General features: G+C 38.2%; 1 protein-coding gene across 2 annotated transcripts in view; it reads right to left on the reverse strand.

The window, feature by feature from the left end:
- eIF3a (eukaryotic translation initiation factor 3 subunit a) overlaps positions 1 to 18,197 on the reverse strand; it is a 399,865-nt gene that overhangs the window by 224,096 nt on the left and 157,572 nt on the right. For both annotated transcript variants that reach the window (XM_090385008.1, XM_090385009.1), the window contains one exon: positions 13,033 to 13,218. In XM_090385008.1, the coding sequence (XP_090241134.1) occupies positions 13,033 to 13,218 (186 nt within the window). The remainder of the gene's footprint in view (positions 1 to 13,032; positions 13,219 to 18,197) is intronic.

Consider the following 18,197-nt stretch of genomic DNA (forward strand, 5'->3'; position numbering starts at 1 on the left):
TATTTCATATGACTTCTCTGCAGTCTGTATAGGGGACTAACAGACAAGAGTTATTAAGGATCACTGATTTGGCAGCATCTGCCAAATCATTTCCCATGATCCAAGTGTGACTGGGGATCCAGCAAGTGAATATCAAATTCCAATTTGGAAAAGAAAATGTTGCCTCTGCTGTACTTGGAACAAGACTGGATGAGGACAGAACCTCGTCAATGACAAACCTGCAATGAACTGAGAGACTCAGCTGGGCAGTGAATATGCCATTTGGCAGGAATCTGCTTAGATATCGTAGCAGCTGGCGAAAACTCTGCAGATCCAACACACACCTCTGACTTCGAACCAACTGTGAAGACTGGCAAGAAGTCAGAACATTCAGATCAATGTGCTGAAAATAGCTGCAGGTAGACAGCACATGGAGTAATATCCTTCCACCAATTTTAAGAGAGAAGTTTCAGACAGAAATACAAGCATGCGAGGGTGGAAGGAATTGCCTAGGTGATGGGCAACACTGTCTACCATGATGTCCAAATTTCTGAACAGCCCTTGGATACAAATACAGAAAGGAAACTTGGCAGTCTAACAAGTGTTGTACAGATTTTCACAGTGGATCACTTTAATGTTCATGTGGAGTGTCCATGACTGGCAGGTATTTCAGCTTGAGAGCATGCTACAGACGTAATTGTTTGTGGAGAAGCGACAATGATGGTTCATCACTTTTAACAGTAGATGTTCTGAAAGCACCAGTAGCAATATGAATATCCTAAGAGTGAATGGGATAAACCACTGAAAGGATACTATTTCTGACAGAGATTAACATTTGACACCCATAATCTAATTTTGATCGTACAAGTAGATCGTATACAGACAAAGTAAAGCACACTGGTGTGCAATCCAAGCAGTAGAAAGGAGAGCACGAAGAATGTTCAAACCTATCATACGCTTGGTGCATGGTTGATGAATATGATAGAGGAATGTTATCTTTTTTGTAAAATATGAGTCCCAAGAATTTTTTTCTCTGCTACTACTGGAATGGTGCTTTGTCCAAGTCTTAATTCTGGTTCGAGGATGAAGGTTATGTCTGCGACAAAAAATGGCAGCAAACAATCTTCCCTGAAGAAAACCTGAAACCATTGGCCAATGCCCAGGAGTTGGCTTGCTGCAATTGTCTCTTGATAACCCTCATGTTGCATAACTGAGAAAATATACTTAAGTCATCAACATAGAGGGCACTGTTTATGGTTGGAGGAAGTTGTTTGCTAAGAACTTCCTTGTTTGGAGTTCACTTTAATAGCAAAAAGCATAACAGTTAAAATAGATCCTTGTGGTAACTGTCTCTCTTCTCTTGACAAAAAATAACCAAAGGAAGATGGATCTGGCTCTACCTTGGAAAAGACAACCAGATAAAAAGTTTTTAATAAAAATGGGAAGGTGTCTCTTAATCCAAGGTTATAAAGGTCTTTTAAAATACCATGTTTCCAGGTTGCCAGCTTTATCATGTCAAAGAATATGGACACCAGGTGCTCTCTTTTTACAAAAGCATCTCAAATAGATGTTTACAGTCTAACTAGGTGGTCCAAAGTGGATCTGTTCCTTCAGAAGCCACACAGAATGTGGGAGAGAAGAACATTTGATTCCAAGTCCTAGAAAAGACAAGTGTTGAACATTCTCTGCAATATTTTGCACAAACAGTTAATCAGAACAATACTTTTTTTTGGAAATTTAGGATCCTTTCCTAGCTTAGCAAAAGCAAGGACTGTTATCTTGTGTCCAGTGTCCAGAAACTGCTCTTGAAGGAAGATTCTGTTGTATTCAGGTGACCCATAAATTTTGGTGAAAGGTGTTTCATCATTTTATAATGGATGTCATCTGTTATCTGACAGTGCTTGTCTTCATAAGGATGAGGCTGTTTTCAGCTTGTGGATGGTAAATGGCCCATTATATTTGTAAATACCCTTTGAACTTTTGAGTTTTCTGTGCGAGTTTTTCCTAGCTAAGTATATAGAGAGCAATGGGTGTAAATAACTCTTGGTGGTATAATCATTTCTGTTTGAGAGATGAACCATTTCTTGGCAGTCTCTTTAGCATATGTTGACTTATTGCTATTTATTGATTTAACTGTTTTTCTGGCATACAGGCATGAGATTATCAGCTCTGCATTCAGTCACTGTATTTCTTTTTCTTCCTTCCACCTCTGGCATGCTCAAGGGTATACAGGGTGCTGTCCTTTACAGTTAATGCAGGTGGGTTTTGTAGGTTTTTACAAGATGTAATTTCATGGTCATTTGCACCGCACTGGACAAGGGCATTATGGCAGGCCATTTGCTAATGTCCATATTTTGCACTTAAGACACCTTAACAGGTTTGGAACACATGGGCACACTGTGCAGTTCAGATAAACAGCTTTAATCTAATTAGGAAATATTTTTGTATTAAAAGTAAGGATGAGATTCCCCATCCCTACATATGAACATACCCTTTGTAACTGTCACTCCTTGGTTTTAAGTTCTGACAAGATTTCTTCCTCAGACACTTCAAGATCCCATTCCAAGATTATGCCTTGGAATGAGTTGAATGTCTTGTGGGGTATTACTCTAATTGGTATTCCCCCAATAGATGTTGCAGGGAGTAGTTGTTAGAGGTGCCAATCGGTTTTAGTTTTATTCTAACAATGTCAGCAGAACAAAGCTGTTTAACCAATTTGGGCAAGCCTGCTAGCCCTTCCAAACCCTTCTAGATGAAGAATGATATCCTTTCTATGGGATTTTCATTGGTGGAATGAACAATCGGGCATCAAGGTGTTGGACCTAATGTATCTTGGGTTCTAGGTCGTTTTGCTGAGGCAACATTTTCTGATTCATTGTTATAATTTTCTGGTAGGGACCTTGTTGGGGTACTAGAAGAATTTATATCATCAGGCAGCCCCCCCCCCACCAAAGAGTCAAAATGGGATGCCCACTACCTGTCAAGCAATAAATGCACTCAGGAGTGAGATGGCAGAGCTAACTGGACACTACACCCACACTTTCCACCGGCCAGAATCCTGTCTCTCAGACTATGAGAGTATGGGGCATGGCATCGCCACAGATGACCAACTAGCAAACCAACTAGCCGATTGATTCTGGCCAGGCCATTTCTAGATGCATCTCTGAACGGTCAGGTTACTTGTCCATCCTTGCAGACCATCTGCATCTGAATCTATCATGGTTATCATGCACCCACAAGGCAAAGGACTCTTCAAGCAGGACAATGCACATCCCCACAGAGCAGTGGTGACTAGCACATGGCTCAAAGAGCATTCTGCAGATTTTAAAACCATGGAATGGCCTCCCCATTCACCGGATATGAACCCTGTGGAGCATCTTTGGGATGCTATGGAAAGGTCCGTTCAAGCTTTGGATCCTCCACCCAGGAATATGACAGAATTATGAGCAGGGCTGCAACAATCGTGGATGGAAATACCTGTGGAACACTTTTGTGAATTAATAGACCAATGCCTCGCTGTGTGACTGCCCTTATCAGAGCAAAAGTTGGAGCTGCCCATTACTAGGTAGGTATCCCATGATTTCTATCCACTCAGCATATTTTATATGCTTGTTTGGTAGCTGTAGCTTCCACAAGGAGATCTACAAAAATTACCTTTTTTTGGAAAACTAGCATTCTCCAAACACTCTTGAATAACAAAAGGTGAAGGCTTACGAATAGACTGTCCAGATGTTGAGTGCAATACAGGCTGACCTCAATTAATGCGATTAATTCATTCCACAAGCACATTGCGCAAAATGGAAATGCATTAATTGAATATAACAATCGATAGGAAAAATTATAATTGGTCTGTGACCATCAGGAATGTCCATAAAGAATTTTAAAAATACCTTTTAAATAACTTTAACTGTATACCACGTTTTTCCATGGTAATCTAAAAAAGATAATGAAAACAATTATACAATTTAATGTTTATTGCAAAAAATACAATGAAGAAACTATTTGTTATGGAAATATTTGAACAGTGCTGGCTTTCTTTTTTTCATTAATCAATTTCCAATAATCGACAACAATCTTCTCTAGGCCTGGGCAAAATAAATATCACAGAGAACCTCAAACCAAACTTGTGTTTGAGGTTTTCTGTGATACGAAATATTTCATCTAGTTCTTTTACTGGTATATAAAGGGTAACATTTTCATCTGGCTCATTTAAAAATTAGAATTTTTAAATGCACGTCTGCAGGTCACTTTATTAGTGGGAGACAAACAAGCAACAAGTCTCCTTACGATGGTTGAGGGAACACAGTGAGGCAGGCAGCGGGCAAATGCTTTTTATTGCCAGTCCAACCCGTGGTAAGCTTACTTCGCAATTCAAATCATTTTCAACTATCACATAAAAAAAAAAACGATCGCCTTAACTGAAAATTTGCAATGTGTAAATTGGTATAATTTTTTCAAATAGCAGTAACTGAAATGAGTATTAATTGAACTCGCGTTATGCGAGGCCTGCTGTATAAGAAAAGCTGGATATGTCCATTTCAGTTCTGATTTGGTCTCACGCTTCTGCCTTTCCAGGGGTCATTATTTTTGCAGATTATACTGATAGCTGCTTCTGCAGGGAGATTTGTGTTCATTTGGCTCCCTTCAGCTCTGGAGATTTACTATTCCTCGAAAGTTAAATGGCCCTGATATAAGCAGGCTGTTTGTTTGGGGATTTATTAGGCACATCGACAACTATGGCTATAGTGTGGCATACATATGGTAAGTGTATATGCTTATAAGGGGGCAAGAGCAATGCCACCAAAGAGATCCAGCAGCTAGTTAGCATTAGTAGAGGCATTTGATGCAAGAAAGCAAGCTTATGCAGCATCAGCCAAAAAAAAAAAAAACCACTTCTACTACACCCCTTTGTTCGTTCGAAATACCTGTCCAGCTGAGCCTTAAATTTATTTAGGCTATCAACTTCTACGACAAGCAATGGAAGTCTGTTCCACCAACCAACTACCCGCTGGCTAAAGGCAAATTTCCACGCATCTGTCCTACATCTCTTTTCTCAATTTGAATTTATGCCCTCTCAGGTGATTATTCTGAGCAAGAGGAAGAATCCCATCAGCATTGAACATACTGAAACCATTCAAGGGTTTATACACCTCTATCAGATCACCTCGCTAGTGGGTAGTCTCCAGACACTGTAATTTGCAAAACTTAAACCCTTCTTTGTAAAAGCACCCCTTTGTTCCATTCACTAATCTTGTTGTCCTTCTCTGTACTCGTTCCAGCAGCTCTACATTCTTTTTGAAATGAGGCCTCCAGACCTGTATACAGTACTCAAGGTGTGGCCTGACCATTGCCTTATGCAAGAGAATCATCACCTCCTTATCCCTGCTAGAACAATTCCTGTATATCACTGACAATACACCATGGCTACTCTTGTAGCCCGTCTGCACTGCTCAGAGAACTTGATATCTGCCTGCACAACCACGCCCAGGTCCCTTTCATTCTCTACCACTGTCAGTGTAGTACCACAGAGCTGATACGTTGCTCTGGGGTTGCTGTTTCCCATATGCAGTACTTTACATTTGTCAATGTTAAACTTCATTTGCCACCTCTCAGCACATTTGCTCAACTTTTCCAGATCCTGTTGCAGAAGCATAGTGTCAGTAGTGACCTTGACAACCCTACCAACCTTTGTATCGTCTGCAAACTTGGACATTAAGCTTGATATACCATCATCAATATCATATATAAATACAGAAAACAATAATGGACCCAACACTGAACCCTGAGGGACTCCACTAATAACATTCGGCCGCGATGAGCAGTGTCCATTGATTACGACTCTGTCTTCTCCCCTTCAACCACCCCTTTATCCAAAACAGCAATTTGCCTCCAATGCCACACTGCTGCAATTTGTGCAGCAGTCTTCCATGTGCAACAGTATCAAAAGCCTTTCTAAGATCCATGTACATAATATCAAAGTTATTCCCTGCATCCAGTTCTTTTGTGACTGCATCATAGTATCCAATCAAATTGGTCAGGCAAAACTTCCCCTTAACAAAACCATGCTGTGTCCGAGCTATAACTGAAGTCTTGTCTAGATGATCCTGCAGTGCTTCTTTAACCAGTGCCTCCATTAATTTTCTTGGAACAGAAGTTAAACTCACAGGTCTATAATTACTTGTGTCGGCCTTTGATCCTCCTTTGTGAATTGGGGTCACATTTGCACATCTAGAGTCTGTGGGTACCTCCGTTGAGTCCAGGGAAGCTCTCATAATTATGGCTAAGGGTTTGCTTACTTCCTTTGATGCCTCCTTTAATATAACTGGATAGATCCCATCCACCCCAGGTGCCTTTCTTATGTTTATCTTCAACAATTTCTCCTCCACTTTACTCTCAGTTATTACAAGATTCTCTAGCTTACTGCCAGAGTTGAATACACCTCTGGCATTCCCCTCGCTGAATAACTCCTCATGTGAATGTCGATGCAAAATATTCATTTAGTTTGTTAGCTACCTGAGCAGGATTACCAACAGTTGACCCATCGATATCAAGTGGACCAATCTGATTCATCCCCTTCCTTCTAGAGTTTACATAAGTAAAGAACTCTTTGATGTTTTTCTTTGCATCCCTTGCCAAAGATTTCTCATAATCGGCCTTCGCCTGCCTAACCTCCTTTGTAACTTGGTTACAGATCAACTTGTATCTATCATAAGCTTCTGCGTCACGTGTTAATTTGTATCTGTCCCATGCATTTTTCTTCTCTGCCATATGTCTCATTAGTTCATCTGACATCCATTTAGGCCTAAACCTTGAACAATATTTCTTAGTTGGTAAAGCCTAGTAGCTTCCAAGATAAGTTCTTTGAATGCTTCCCATTTGGAATTTGCTGTTGGTAACATCATCAGTTGGTCCCACTGTATAGAATTTAAGTACTGTCTCAGACCACTGTAGTTGCCTTTACGAAAGCAATAACCTTTCCCTTTACCCCTAATGGTAGTTACCTCTTTGATTAAGTCCCACTTCAGCACACTGTGATCACAGCACCTAGTGGTTCGTTTATCTGCAGATTCTTAATGTATGAAGAATCACTACTGATAATCAAATCAAGAGTATTACTCTCTCTAGTTGCCTCCCGAACATGTTGATTTAGAAAACAATCATCCAATAATTCACAAAAGCCTTGTTAGTGTGTGAATGACCAGCCCATAAATTCCAGTCTATATCTGGGAAATTAAAATCCCCCATTATAAGACTCTCTGATGTACTGGCCCACTTTATTCCCTGTACAGTTTCTTATTATATGCATCAGAGTCATTAGGCCTATAGCACACTTCTACTCTCAATTTTGATCTCCCAATGCTTATTTCACACCAAACTGACTCGACACTGCACTGTCCAGCGATGTCGAATGGCTTCACTTCCTTGGATTTTACATGTTTCTTAACTAGTAGCATAACTCCTCCTCCCTTCCTATCCTTTCTGTAGATGTTGTACTCCCTAAATTCCAGTTCTGCATTCCTTATATCAGTGTGACACCACGTCTCTGATATCCCAACAATATCTGCCTTTGATGTTTTGAGCAATATCTCAAATTCATCAAATTTATTTACTAAACTCCTAGCATTGGTGTACACGTAAGTATACATGCACCTGTTTCTATTCTTGGCTACCCTAACACAACCCATGTGTTTACTCTTACCACAATCTCTCAGCAGTGTCTGAAATATCCTGCATCTTGTTTTTCAGGTTTCTGCTCATTCCAATAGAAGCAGTGCAAGAATTACTTTCACCTCTGCCAGTGGCTTCTGTTAATCTATTAGTCTTTGTATTCCCCCCCCAAAAGCTAGCAGTTTTCCGACCCACTTAACACTGCCTCGATAGCATCAGCAAATATTCTTGCACCCTTTCTATTTAAGTGTATCCAATTCCTGTAGAAGCAGTCTCTCCTGTTAACAAGTACAGTCCAGGCTGAAAAAAATTCAACCCCTTGAGCCTTGCACAATCTTTCCAGGGCCAAAGTGATCGACAAGGCTCTCATCATATACTCCCTCCTATCGTGTCTGGGCAGAATTGCAGACACTTTCAAATTCAACCCTAACTCACAGATTTTTTTCAACAGTGACCTGTACTTGTTAAGTAATTCTGCCGGTCTCCTACTCTTGATATCATTTGTGCCAACGTGTACAACTATATCACCTTTTGTGCCCTTAAAAGATGATATCCGCTCTACAACATCATCAACCTTTGCCCCTGGCAGACATACCCTGGTCCTGTTCCACACAGGACCAGGGATACTAACCACAATAACAAGTCCTGTTATTGTGGTTAGTATCGTTAAAAAGAAAATAAATATTAAAAGGGGGCAATTTTCCTTTCTACAGCCCATTTACCTTATTTCCCCATGTATAAAATGCACTCTTTTTCTAAAAATTTGGGGTCTAAAAACTGGGTGCGTCTTATACAGTGGTTGTGGATTTTTTTACTTGCATTTCCCTCTTTTTCGCGCTTGTTGTCTTTGCGCTCATTGTTTCGCACTTGTTACCAGGATATTAGGTTACGTTTTGCCATGTTCTGCCCAGAAATGGCTCAGAAAAGATTTTCTTACAGTGCTGAATTCAAGTTAAAAGTGATCCAGTTTGCAAAAGTGAATGGAAATTGTGCTACTGAACATAAGTTTGGTCCTCCTCCAACTGAGAAAACAATCCGAGACTGGCTACGGGAAGAAGAAACCCTACTGAAAACGACACGGCAGAACAAGGCCATGAGAGGCAAGTTCAGCAAAATGGCCTGATTTAGAGAGGAAATTGAAGATATAGATTGAGGAGCAAAGTGCAATTGGAATTCCTGTGTCCACAAAGATGGTTCAGCATGAGGCAAGAAGTTGTTGTTGTTGTTATTTGGTTTTTAGGAGCATTAGCAACTAAGGCCATATTGCTCCGGGATATGTGGTGGTCATTCCCTGACCTTTCCACATCCTCCGTATTTGGTGGTGATAGTCTTGAACCCCGATCTAATCAAGAAGCGTGTGCAACGCACTGCTGCTCCTTCCCACCTGACTACGGAGGCGCCTGAGGCAAGAAGAATTGCTGATGAAAAAGATGTTGCTGATTTCAAAGGACACAATAGGTGCTTCAGGTTCATGAAACAGAATGGACTAAGCATGTGTACATGCACCAGACTTGCCCAAAAGATGCCTGAAAGCTATGAGCAGAAGGTCCTTGAATTTCATCGTTTTGTCATTCAATGTCGGAAGACACATCAGTTTGAGTTGGGACAGATTGCAAATATGGATGAAATCCCCCTGCAATTTGATGTCCCAAGTAACAGAACTGTTGATAAGAAGGGGTGAAAACTGTAACTGTGAAGACAAGTGAACATGAAAAGAGCCATTATACAGTTGTTCTAGCTTGTAGTGCTGGCGGAACCAAGCTGCCTCCTATGCTGATTTTCAAACACAAAACAATGCCAAAAGAAGACATTCCTCGAGGAGTGATTGTCCACGTTCACGACAAGGGTTGGATGGATCAGGATGGGATGAAGATCTGGTTTGAGAAAGTTGGGAGCAGGAGACCAGGTGGGCTCTTACGCAAACCTGTCCTATTGGTGCTTGATCAGTTCAGGGTACACATAACAAAAAACACAAAGAAAATTGCTGAAGAGCAAAAAACAAAACTTGCCATCATACCTGGAGGCTTGACATCCCAGCTCCAACCACTTGATGTCAGCATTAACAAATACTTCAAAGCTGCCATGAGAGACGAATGGAACCAATGGATGAAGTCTTCTGGGGACAATCTGACACCAGCAGGAAGAGTGAAGAAACCAACTATAGGAGAAGTTTGTACCTGGGTGAAAAGATCCTGGGATAATATCAGGATTGAGATCATTGTCAAGTCATTTAAGAAGTGTGGCATTTCAAATGCCATAGATGGAACTGAGGACGAGGTTCTTGACCTCATCTGTGTCATCAGACACAGATGAGGTCAAGCTAATGGATGGGAGTTTTGAAGTGATGAGGAGTTATATGAATTTTATGATGAATAAAACTTGAGTTCAATAACTTCATGTAATACGTTTTTTTTTTTTTTTTCAAATTTCGGGCCCCAAAATTAAGGTGCGTCTTATACATGGGAGCGTCTTATACATGGGGAAATACGGTACTTCTTATATCAAGGGTGTCTCAGAAACATAACAGAAAAAAACAACCACCAACAAAATAAGTATAGAAGTATCAGTTCTCTATAGGATTGCTAGGTCAATCACTCTGAATAATGCTTAGCACTTGGAATCAGCATTTTTCTGCTGTGGATTTCTATTAGATATTCTGTTAGACATCAACTGACTTTGACTGCTTCAACAAAGATTATTACTGACTTTACCCTCTTCAGAAATATTGAATCAAATTGTTGTTCAAACAATGACCATACTATCTAAAGCTGATTGCCCAAGCATTTACTAAGATTGAACAAAATCTTTGGAAATGCGCTCAGAGAGCCAAGCCGACTTTTTATTTTTTTGCACCTGGCTGAATATTCTCTCACACTCAGCAGCATTGCTATGAAGATTAACAAAATCTGTCTTCCTATTTTTTTAAAAATATTTACTTATTTTATTTGACATTACATTACTCAAATATTTGGGATCCTAATGACAGGCTTAAAATATGCTTGAGTTTGAAAAGATTAAACGAAGAGACTTTTCAAATGCAACAAAATAATTCAACAAAACACATCCAACAAAATAAGTTCAGTAATCTGATATAGAACGAACCCATGTAATATATAGCAAGGATGTCTCAGAAATTTAATAGAAAAAACAACCACCAACAAAATAAGCTATAGAAGTATTAGTTTTCTATAGAATTGCTCTATAGACTCTACAGAACTGCATAAAAAAAAATTAATAAAATAAATATAATTTCTTACATTACGCTCTGTTATTAAACCTTGCTCAAGGTTTAATTATAAAGTCCAAAAAAAACAAGTTCCTGAACTTCTTTATGCATGCCATGTCACATGGGGTGGGGGGGAGAAACAATTTCCTAAATCACTCCACTGCACAACCAGAGCAATTAGATTTAAATATCCCATAGCATTAAGCTTAATAGTTTAAAACTTTTACAGATAACGCTGTTTAAATAAAATGGTTTAGTGAAGTCTACAGGATAGGATTTATGATTACAGATTTCAGCCAGTAATCAGAAATCATATGCTATAGAACTCCTACTTTACACAGCAAAACTTTGTTTTTATACATCTGTTAAAAACACCACTTTTGTTTTTTTGAGAAAGAAAGAATAGTAAATATTTTGGGAGGTTATGGTATTGATTATTCTGAATAAAAAAGTTCATATAAATGTGTCCAATTCTCAATGGATATAGAGATACAGCTGTTTGAAAGTCGAGAGCACAAACCCATTACAACCGTGATTAAAGAACGATAAATGACCTATTGTTTGTATTTATTGACTTTACAAATGATACAAAACACAAATAATTAACAATTTTTTTACAATTCACAATAAATGTTCAAAAACCCCACAGCCAACCTGAATGCACTTTGCAACTCTTGTGGTAATATGGTAATATGAAGTGTTATTCTTCTGAAGTCGTCTTAGCATTCCTTTATGAGGGCAGCAGTATCCAAAATGCAAGCGAGCAATTCATCTCTTGTATTCATCTTTTCATAACTCCCCACAAACAAAAATCTAATGGAGACCTTGGTGGCCAATGAATGGGACCACCACAGCTGATCCATCGTTCAGGGAAAATTCAATTGAGATAGTGAATCACCAGATGGTATAATGTTCTGGAGCTCTGTCACACTGAAAGTACATACCAATCCTTGTTGCCAAGGGAACATCCTCCAATAGTAGTGGAAGTTTGTTTTGCAGAAATTCTAGGTAAACGGGGCCTGCAAGATGCTTTTGTAACACAACAGGCCCAATCAACTGATTGTTACAGGCCCAATCAACTGATGATACCGCACCATACATTTACAGAGAAGCTATGTTGAAAATTTGTTTCTACAGTGGAATGTGGATTTTCGTCTGACCACCTATGAGAGTTACGGGTGTTGTTGATACTGTCACGGGTGAAAGTAGCTTCATCGCTGAACAGTATTAATGGAATTAATCTGCGATTAGCATTTACCCACTGGCAAAATTCCAATCGCTGGGCATCGTCTCCTGGTTGAAGGTGATGTACCCGCTGCATGTGAAAATGGATACAAGTCATACTCATGTAATGTTCGCCATACTGTTGTCTGTGGAACACCAATATGCATAGAAATTCTTCGTGTGCTAATAGTAGGACTACGTTCTACCGATTGAAAAATGTGTTCCATTTCATCCACATTTTGCTCATTTGCATGTTCAGAAGAAATATGAGCTGGGAACTGTACCAGGCTCATGCAGTTTGGTGTAAACACTAGTAAATGCTCTTGAATCCGATATTCTGCAGTTGGGAAACCGTCGACAGTATTCTCTACAAGCAGCAGTAGCACTTCCACCACAAAAAATGTAGACAAATACCAAATCGACATATTCAACATGCGTGAAGATGTGCGGCATTCTTAACAACACTTCTAACACCAAAGAGCATCAGGTTATAACTGCTTCTTGGTCACATCTGATTCAGGGAGTTGTGTGCACCAGTTTCAAACCGCTGGACTCCATATCCATTAAGAATTGGACACATATTTATATGAACTTTTTTACTCAGAATAATCAACACTATAACCTCCTAAAATATTAATTTTCCTCCTGAATCACCCTGTATGAACGAATGTTTAAATTCTTACAAGTAGTACAGAGCAACAGCAATTCTGTTAATTTGACTGGAATATTAAAATTATTTAAATAAAATAAAATTCAAATTTCATGTTTACATATTAATCTATAAATATCAAAAGCAAATTATGTGTCTTTGAAACACACACACACACACACACACACACACACACACACACACACACACACACACACACACACACACACACACACACACACACACACACACTTTAGATGCACTATAAATAATGCTATGCTCATACCTTTACTTTTTCTGGCTGAATAAGTGATACGGCTTTGTTCAGTATAGAATGAAGCATTACTAGTTGATTCCTAATTTGTTCACTTGGCATACTTTGTAGATGAGGGCCTTCAACCACTTCTTCACGCTGTGAGACACTCAGTTCAGAACCAAAATGAAGACATGCACGACGGTGATCCACTCTGACCTAATCGTTTCAGAATAATATTTAATATAAAAGAAAACTCCATGTGGGGAAATATTTATGATCATAATTGTCTGTAGCAATGAATATAACAGGGTAGTTACGGTGAAATTGTCTGTCACAAGGCCTAGAACCAAAAAATTGTTTATCACAAAGATTTAATGGAAACTGAAAATATTATTCAAATCATGTAGAAAATAAAAATCACAAAAAAGCAACTTAAAAATGGTGTGTACTATCCCCTGTTATATATTAACTCTGCTTTTAGTAATTTTTAACACAATAAGAAATAATATATTAAGATGTAGAGGAAGTGAGGTAAAAAGAATAAAATGCAGTTTCCTTAGGAAATTAGAAATTCAATTCCTAAATTTAGTCATGCCATATTGAAATCTGTTTATTATTTTACCTCAAATAAAACACAAGAAAATTAATACTTTATTATACTACTTTTACATCTACGTGACTATGTGTATGTACGCAATGTTTTTGTAATGCTGTGTTTGTTCTATTATTGTTAATGTAATAAATAAATTGTTTTTTGTGTAGAATTATGAAATATAAAAAACAAGTAAAATATATTAAAAAACATACCTAAAAAGCAGAGTAAAAAAAAAATGTTAAAATATTAAAAACTATTTTTCTCAAAAAGCACTTTCCCAACAAAAAAAAAATAAGAAAAAATTGGTACATCTATTAACCCAACTGTCACAATCACAACAAAATGATTACTTCAAACAAGTAATTTGTAATTATCAAGCATCTAACCTGCCCAGTCCAGCCTGTAGCTGAGACTGCCAGTGACCAAGATACACTTGGAAATAATTCTGGGGATGGGTGTTTCAGGGCAGCATAGGAGGATGAAGCATACAGTGAACGAGTAGTTCCCGGTGCCCAGAGTTTTCTTTCGAGGGGGTTTGTTTTTTGACAAACAAGATGTGGTTCACATGGAGTTTGTGTGTGGGGGGCATCCATTTGTGTGTGTGTGTGTGCGTGCGTGCGTGCGCACTTCGGGGGCTACAGAAACACTTCGCTAAGTGAAGGCACAAATTTCAGGGAAAATGCAGCTGGTTTTTATTCTACATCGGTGTCCCTGCCCATCCTGCTCTTGTTGTAGAGCATGGCATTGTGTAGATCAGCCATCCACCCTGCTCTCTTGGACTTGCCCTTTTCCTGGGTGGGTCTGCCATTGAGGAGGGGAGATTTCAGGTTGTTTACAATGTGGGGAGAAGCGTGACTGCCAAGTTCGCTATTTTCTCTATACAGAATATTTGACTCTTTGAGACAAGAAGGAGAAAAAGTGAGATCTGCAGCCTACTTTTAAACTTTTAATTCTCTTCTATTCATTCAATGATGAAAATATATTTAGAGATGGCTTTATGATTATAACTGAATCATTTGAAGCCAAGAGAGATATTCTATAAGAAACAATTTATTTGTTGGCATAGTAGAATTAGACAAGGATTTAACTAATGCCATTAACTATACCTATAATGTAAGAATGAATGACAAAACAGAATAAAAATGTAAAGAAAATGCCAGATCTGTTCAGAGTTATTAAAATATATATCTACCTAAATAAGAGCTGACAGAGAAAATTAAATCCAAAAACCTCTTAGCCCTTTTATTAGAGGCAGAGCTAGAACAGGTAAAACATCTACAGTCATTCCTCGATATAGTCCATGACAGTTGTGTTTCTAGAAACCGTCATGCAATGCAAAATCATAAAATATAAGTAATATGCCTCATGGGAAAAATAGGGTAAGGTGCCAACCACCCAAGACTGAATGCACATTTGTAATCCAAACATCACTAAACACAGTAAATAATCGTAATAAAAGAGTTACATATTTTATTACGATTATTTATTTTTACGTAATAAAATAGTGCTAATGCCTTTGCTTTTATCATAAGCAAACAGATAACAGACGTTCCATCTCTTCCAATTCTGTGTCTTGATTTAATGTCATTTGTTACACCAGGTTGTTCCTGCTATATAAAATTGCTTTTATTTTCTCTGCATTCTGTCTAATTGTTCTTTAAGGTTAGGTTACGTTATTTCCTAACCTAACCTTAAAGGTTAAGTTAGGAAATAAGGTTTCCTAACCTAACCTTAAAGGTTAAGTTAGGAAATAAGGTTTCCTAACTTTGTCTGTCAGATCGACATGTCAATCAATATATATTGTTCTTGACTTCTACTGCCATTACCAATAACACGCACCATCTGTTTACAGAGAATGTATTTCACATTTATTAAGTAAAACGGACCCTAGCCAAAAAAAATCTGGCAAATTCGGCATACTTATAGAAATACAATTATTAACAATACAAATTTCTCATTCACATTACAAATCAACTGTACTGTGCAATCAATGGTCATCCCCCAGCTACAGCACAACAACCTGGCAAGTAGGCTACAGTAGAAACCAAAGAAGAGATACCACAGATGAGCACACAACCATCACATCCTAGAGATTGATCATCGCCGGTATTCTCCAAAAGGCAAAGAGTTCAACGAACAGCCATCTCCCAGCAGCCAGAGAACTCAACAGAAGTTACTCATATTAACCAGAAAAACCAAGCTGGAAGGTGTTATTGCAGGATCAAATCCAAGAAAAACAACTAAGGCTTCTTGCCAACTGCGTTGGCAGGAGCACAAGTGGACACCCACCCAATTAAGGAAACAAGAGTACCAACATCCTGTCCAACTAAGAACAAAGAATTTTCTTTGTTCTTAGTTCCAACAGCAAAGAATTTTCTCTGTTCCTATATAAAAAATAACATACTGTTCATGTAAAGAAGAGGGTACAGTTCACCAATTCATCCATTATTCAACCTTAACTCTTCCAATTGCAAAAGTATATTTCTTCTCAAGAAAATTGAATTTGCAAAATTTTGAAAGGCAATGAAATTTTCCCTTGTTTTAATAAGTAATGGCTCAATCCCATTCACCAGACGAGTTACATTATCAACATTATTCAATAAATCCAAATTGCCATATTCCAAACAATTAGACACAACATGTTCCCAGATCACCACACGTACAGTTACATCTTGCTACAATTCCAAGACTATTCACAGTTTAGCAAAAAATGATCCATGACCTGTTAGTAAGAATGTACAACATAGATTTGGTACTAACCAGATTGGTTAAATATAATTCACACCATTAACACAAGGGAAAAATTTGAATGTTATTCTACCTTTTTCCAAACAATTCCATCTGTTTTGCATTTTTGTAAAGGAAGCTCCCAAATCCTCTTATTTTCGTTTCTCAAGTCATTTAAAGTGTTAATTTCAATGCCCAGAAACTCGGATTTTATACCTCTTCTCAAATAAAAGGATAGGCTTCTAAACACTAACTACAAATCAAGTGGCATTTTGCTAACTAACACTTGCAAGGCTTCTGTGGAAACGTTCTGCAGGCCATAACCATTTTGAGTAACATAACTCAATGTATAGAATAGAGCTTTCTGGTGTTGCTTACTTTGATTGCATGGCCAACCCAGATTGATGCACAATACGTAACAATCGGCATAAAAATGCAATCATAAATCAAATGGAGTGCTTTCCCCTTTATCCCACATTCCACCTGCATTATTCTTTGAGATCATCGTAATAAATTTCTTCACTTTCTCTGATATATAATTAATATGCGGGATAAAGATCAAGCCACTACCAATACATATTCCCAAGTATTTAATCATTACCATCTGCTGTAAGGAAATACCATTCAACCTTACGAGCGGGATCTACTAAGAGCCAATTTACCCTTCAACATCATGATTTTAGTTTTGGATGTAGAGATTGTCAACCTACATAAATTACACCATTTGCATAATTTGTTCAATATAAAATCAGACCTCGTTTCAAGCTCCTTTCTGGTGTTTCCCGTGCACAAGTTTTACCATATTATCTGCATAAGCTATTGTGTGCGAGTGGTCAAATTCTCTCTTGAGCCAATCTTCCAAAACCAAGTTCCACATTAAAGGACCAAAGATAGATTCCTGCGGACAGCCTCAAGTCACACAATGCATAATTGATCCAAAATCCAACTTAACTGTAACTGTGAGATCCCTAAAGTAATCCTTAATTATAGAGAAAATATTAAAAGAACATTTAGCCATGCGCAACATCATCAGTACACTGTCCCTACTAATGGAATCAAAAGCACCTGCAAAGTCTACAAAAATTCCCAAGGTATATTTATAATTCGATTCCCCGAACATTGCAAACTAAAGAGTGAAGTGCATCCTCAGTACCTACACCAGGACAGGAAGCAATGGAATAGGTCTATATGAAGCAGGTGAACTGGTTGGCTTGGTTGGAGATTTTAGAATAATCCTCAGCAGTGCATCCTTCCAAGGAGACGGAAATACACCATCTCTTAGACAGTTATTAAAATGTTGTAACAATTCGTTTGAATAAAGATTAGAAAACTTTTTGTTTTCCTCTCACTCCAGTACGTTCATACCTGGACATTTATAATTTTTAATGGACTTAACAGTGAGAAGTTCATTATGGTTAAAGGGTAATTCTTCAATGTCATTACCATACAACCCATTCAACGCCTGCATATGACAATGTTATCGATCAACACATGGGTTAACAGCTATGTTATCGTTACCTATAAGGAGATCTAAGATTCCACTCATGGAATCTTCCCAACTACACGACTCAGTGGTGTCCTTGCCAATAGAATATATAACATCAGCAGCTGTTCCCAATTTGCCAGTACAAATTTTATAAACCAATCCCCAAGGGTCATTATTTCCTACTGTTTTCACCAACGTTTTCCAGCATTCATTTTCTGTTTAGCGATAGCATGGACATACTTATTACAAAGACTTTGATAGACAGTGTCTCTAATCGAATAACTTCCAAGCACTTTCCCTGTATTTGCTGTTCTGAAATTGCTTCCTAGCCTTATTAACTTGTTTTTTCAATAGAGTAAGCTGAGGTGTCCAACCACTTAATTGGTC

Source organism: Mastigoproctus giganteus, chromosome 11 (genome assembly GCF_048544385.1).
Source record: "Mastigoproctus giganteus isolate SK-2022 chromosome 11, ASM4854438v1, whole genome shotgun sequence".
In the NCBI taxonomy this organism is placed as follows: domain Eukaryota; kingdom Metazoa; phylum Arthropoda; class Arachnida; order Uropygi; family Thelyphonidae; genus Mastigoproctus; species Mastigoproctus giganteus.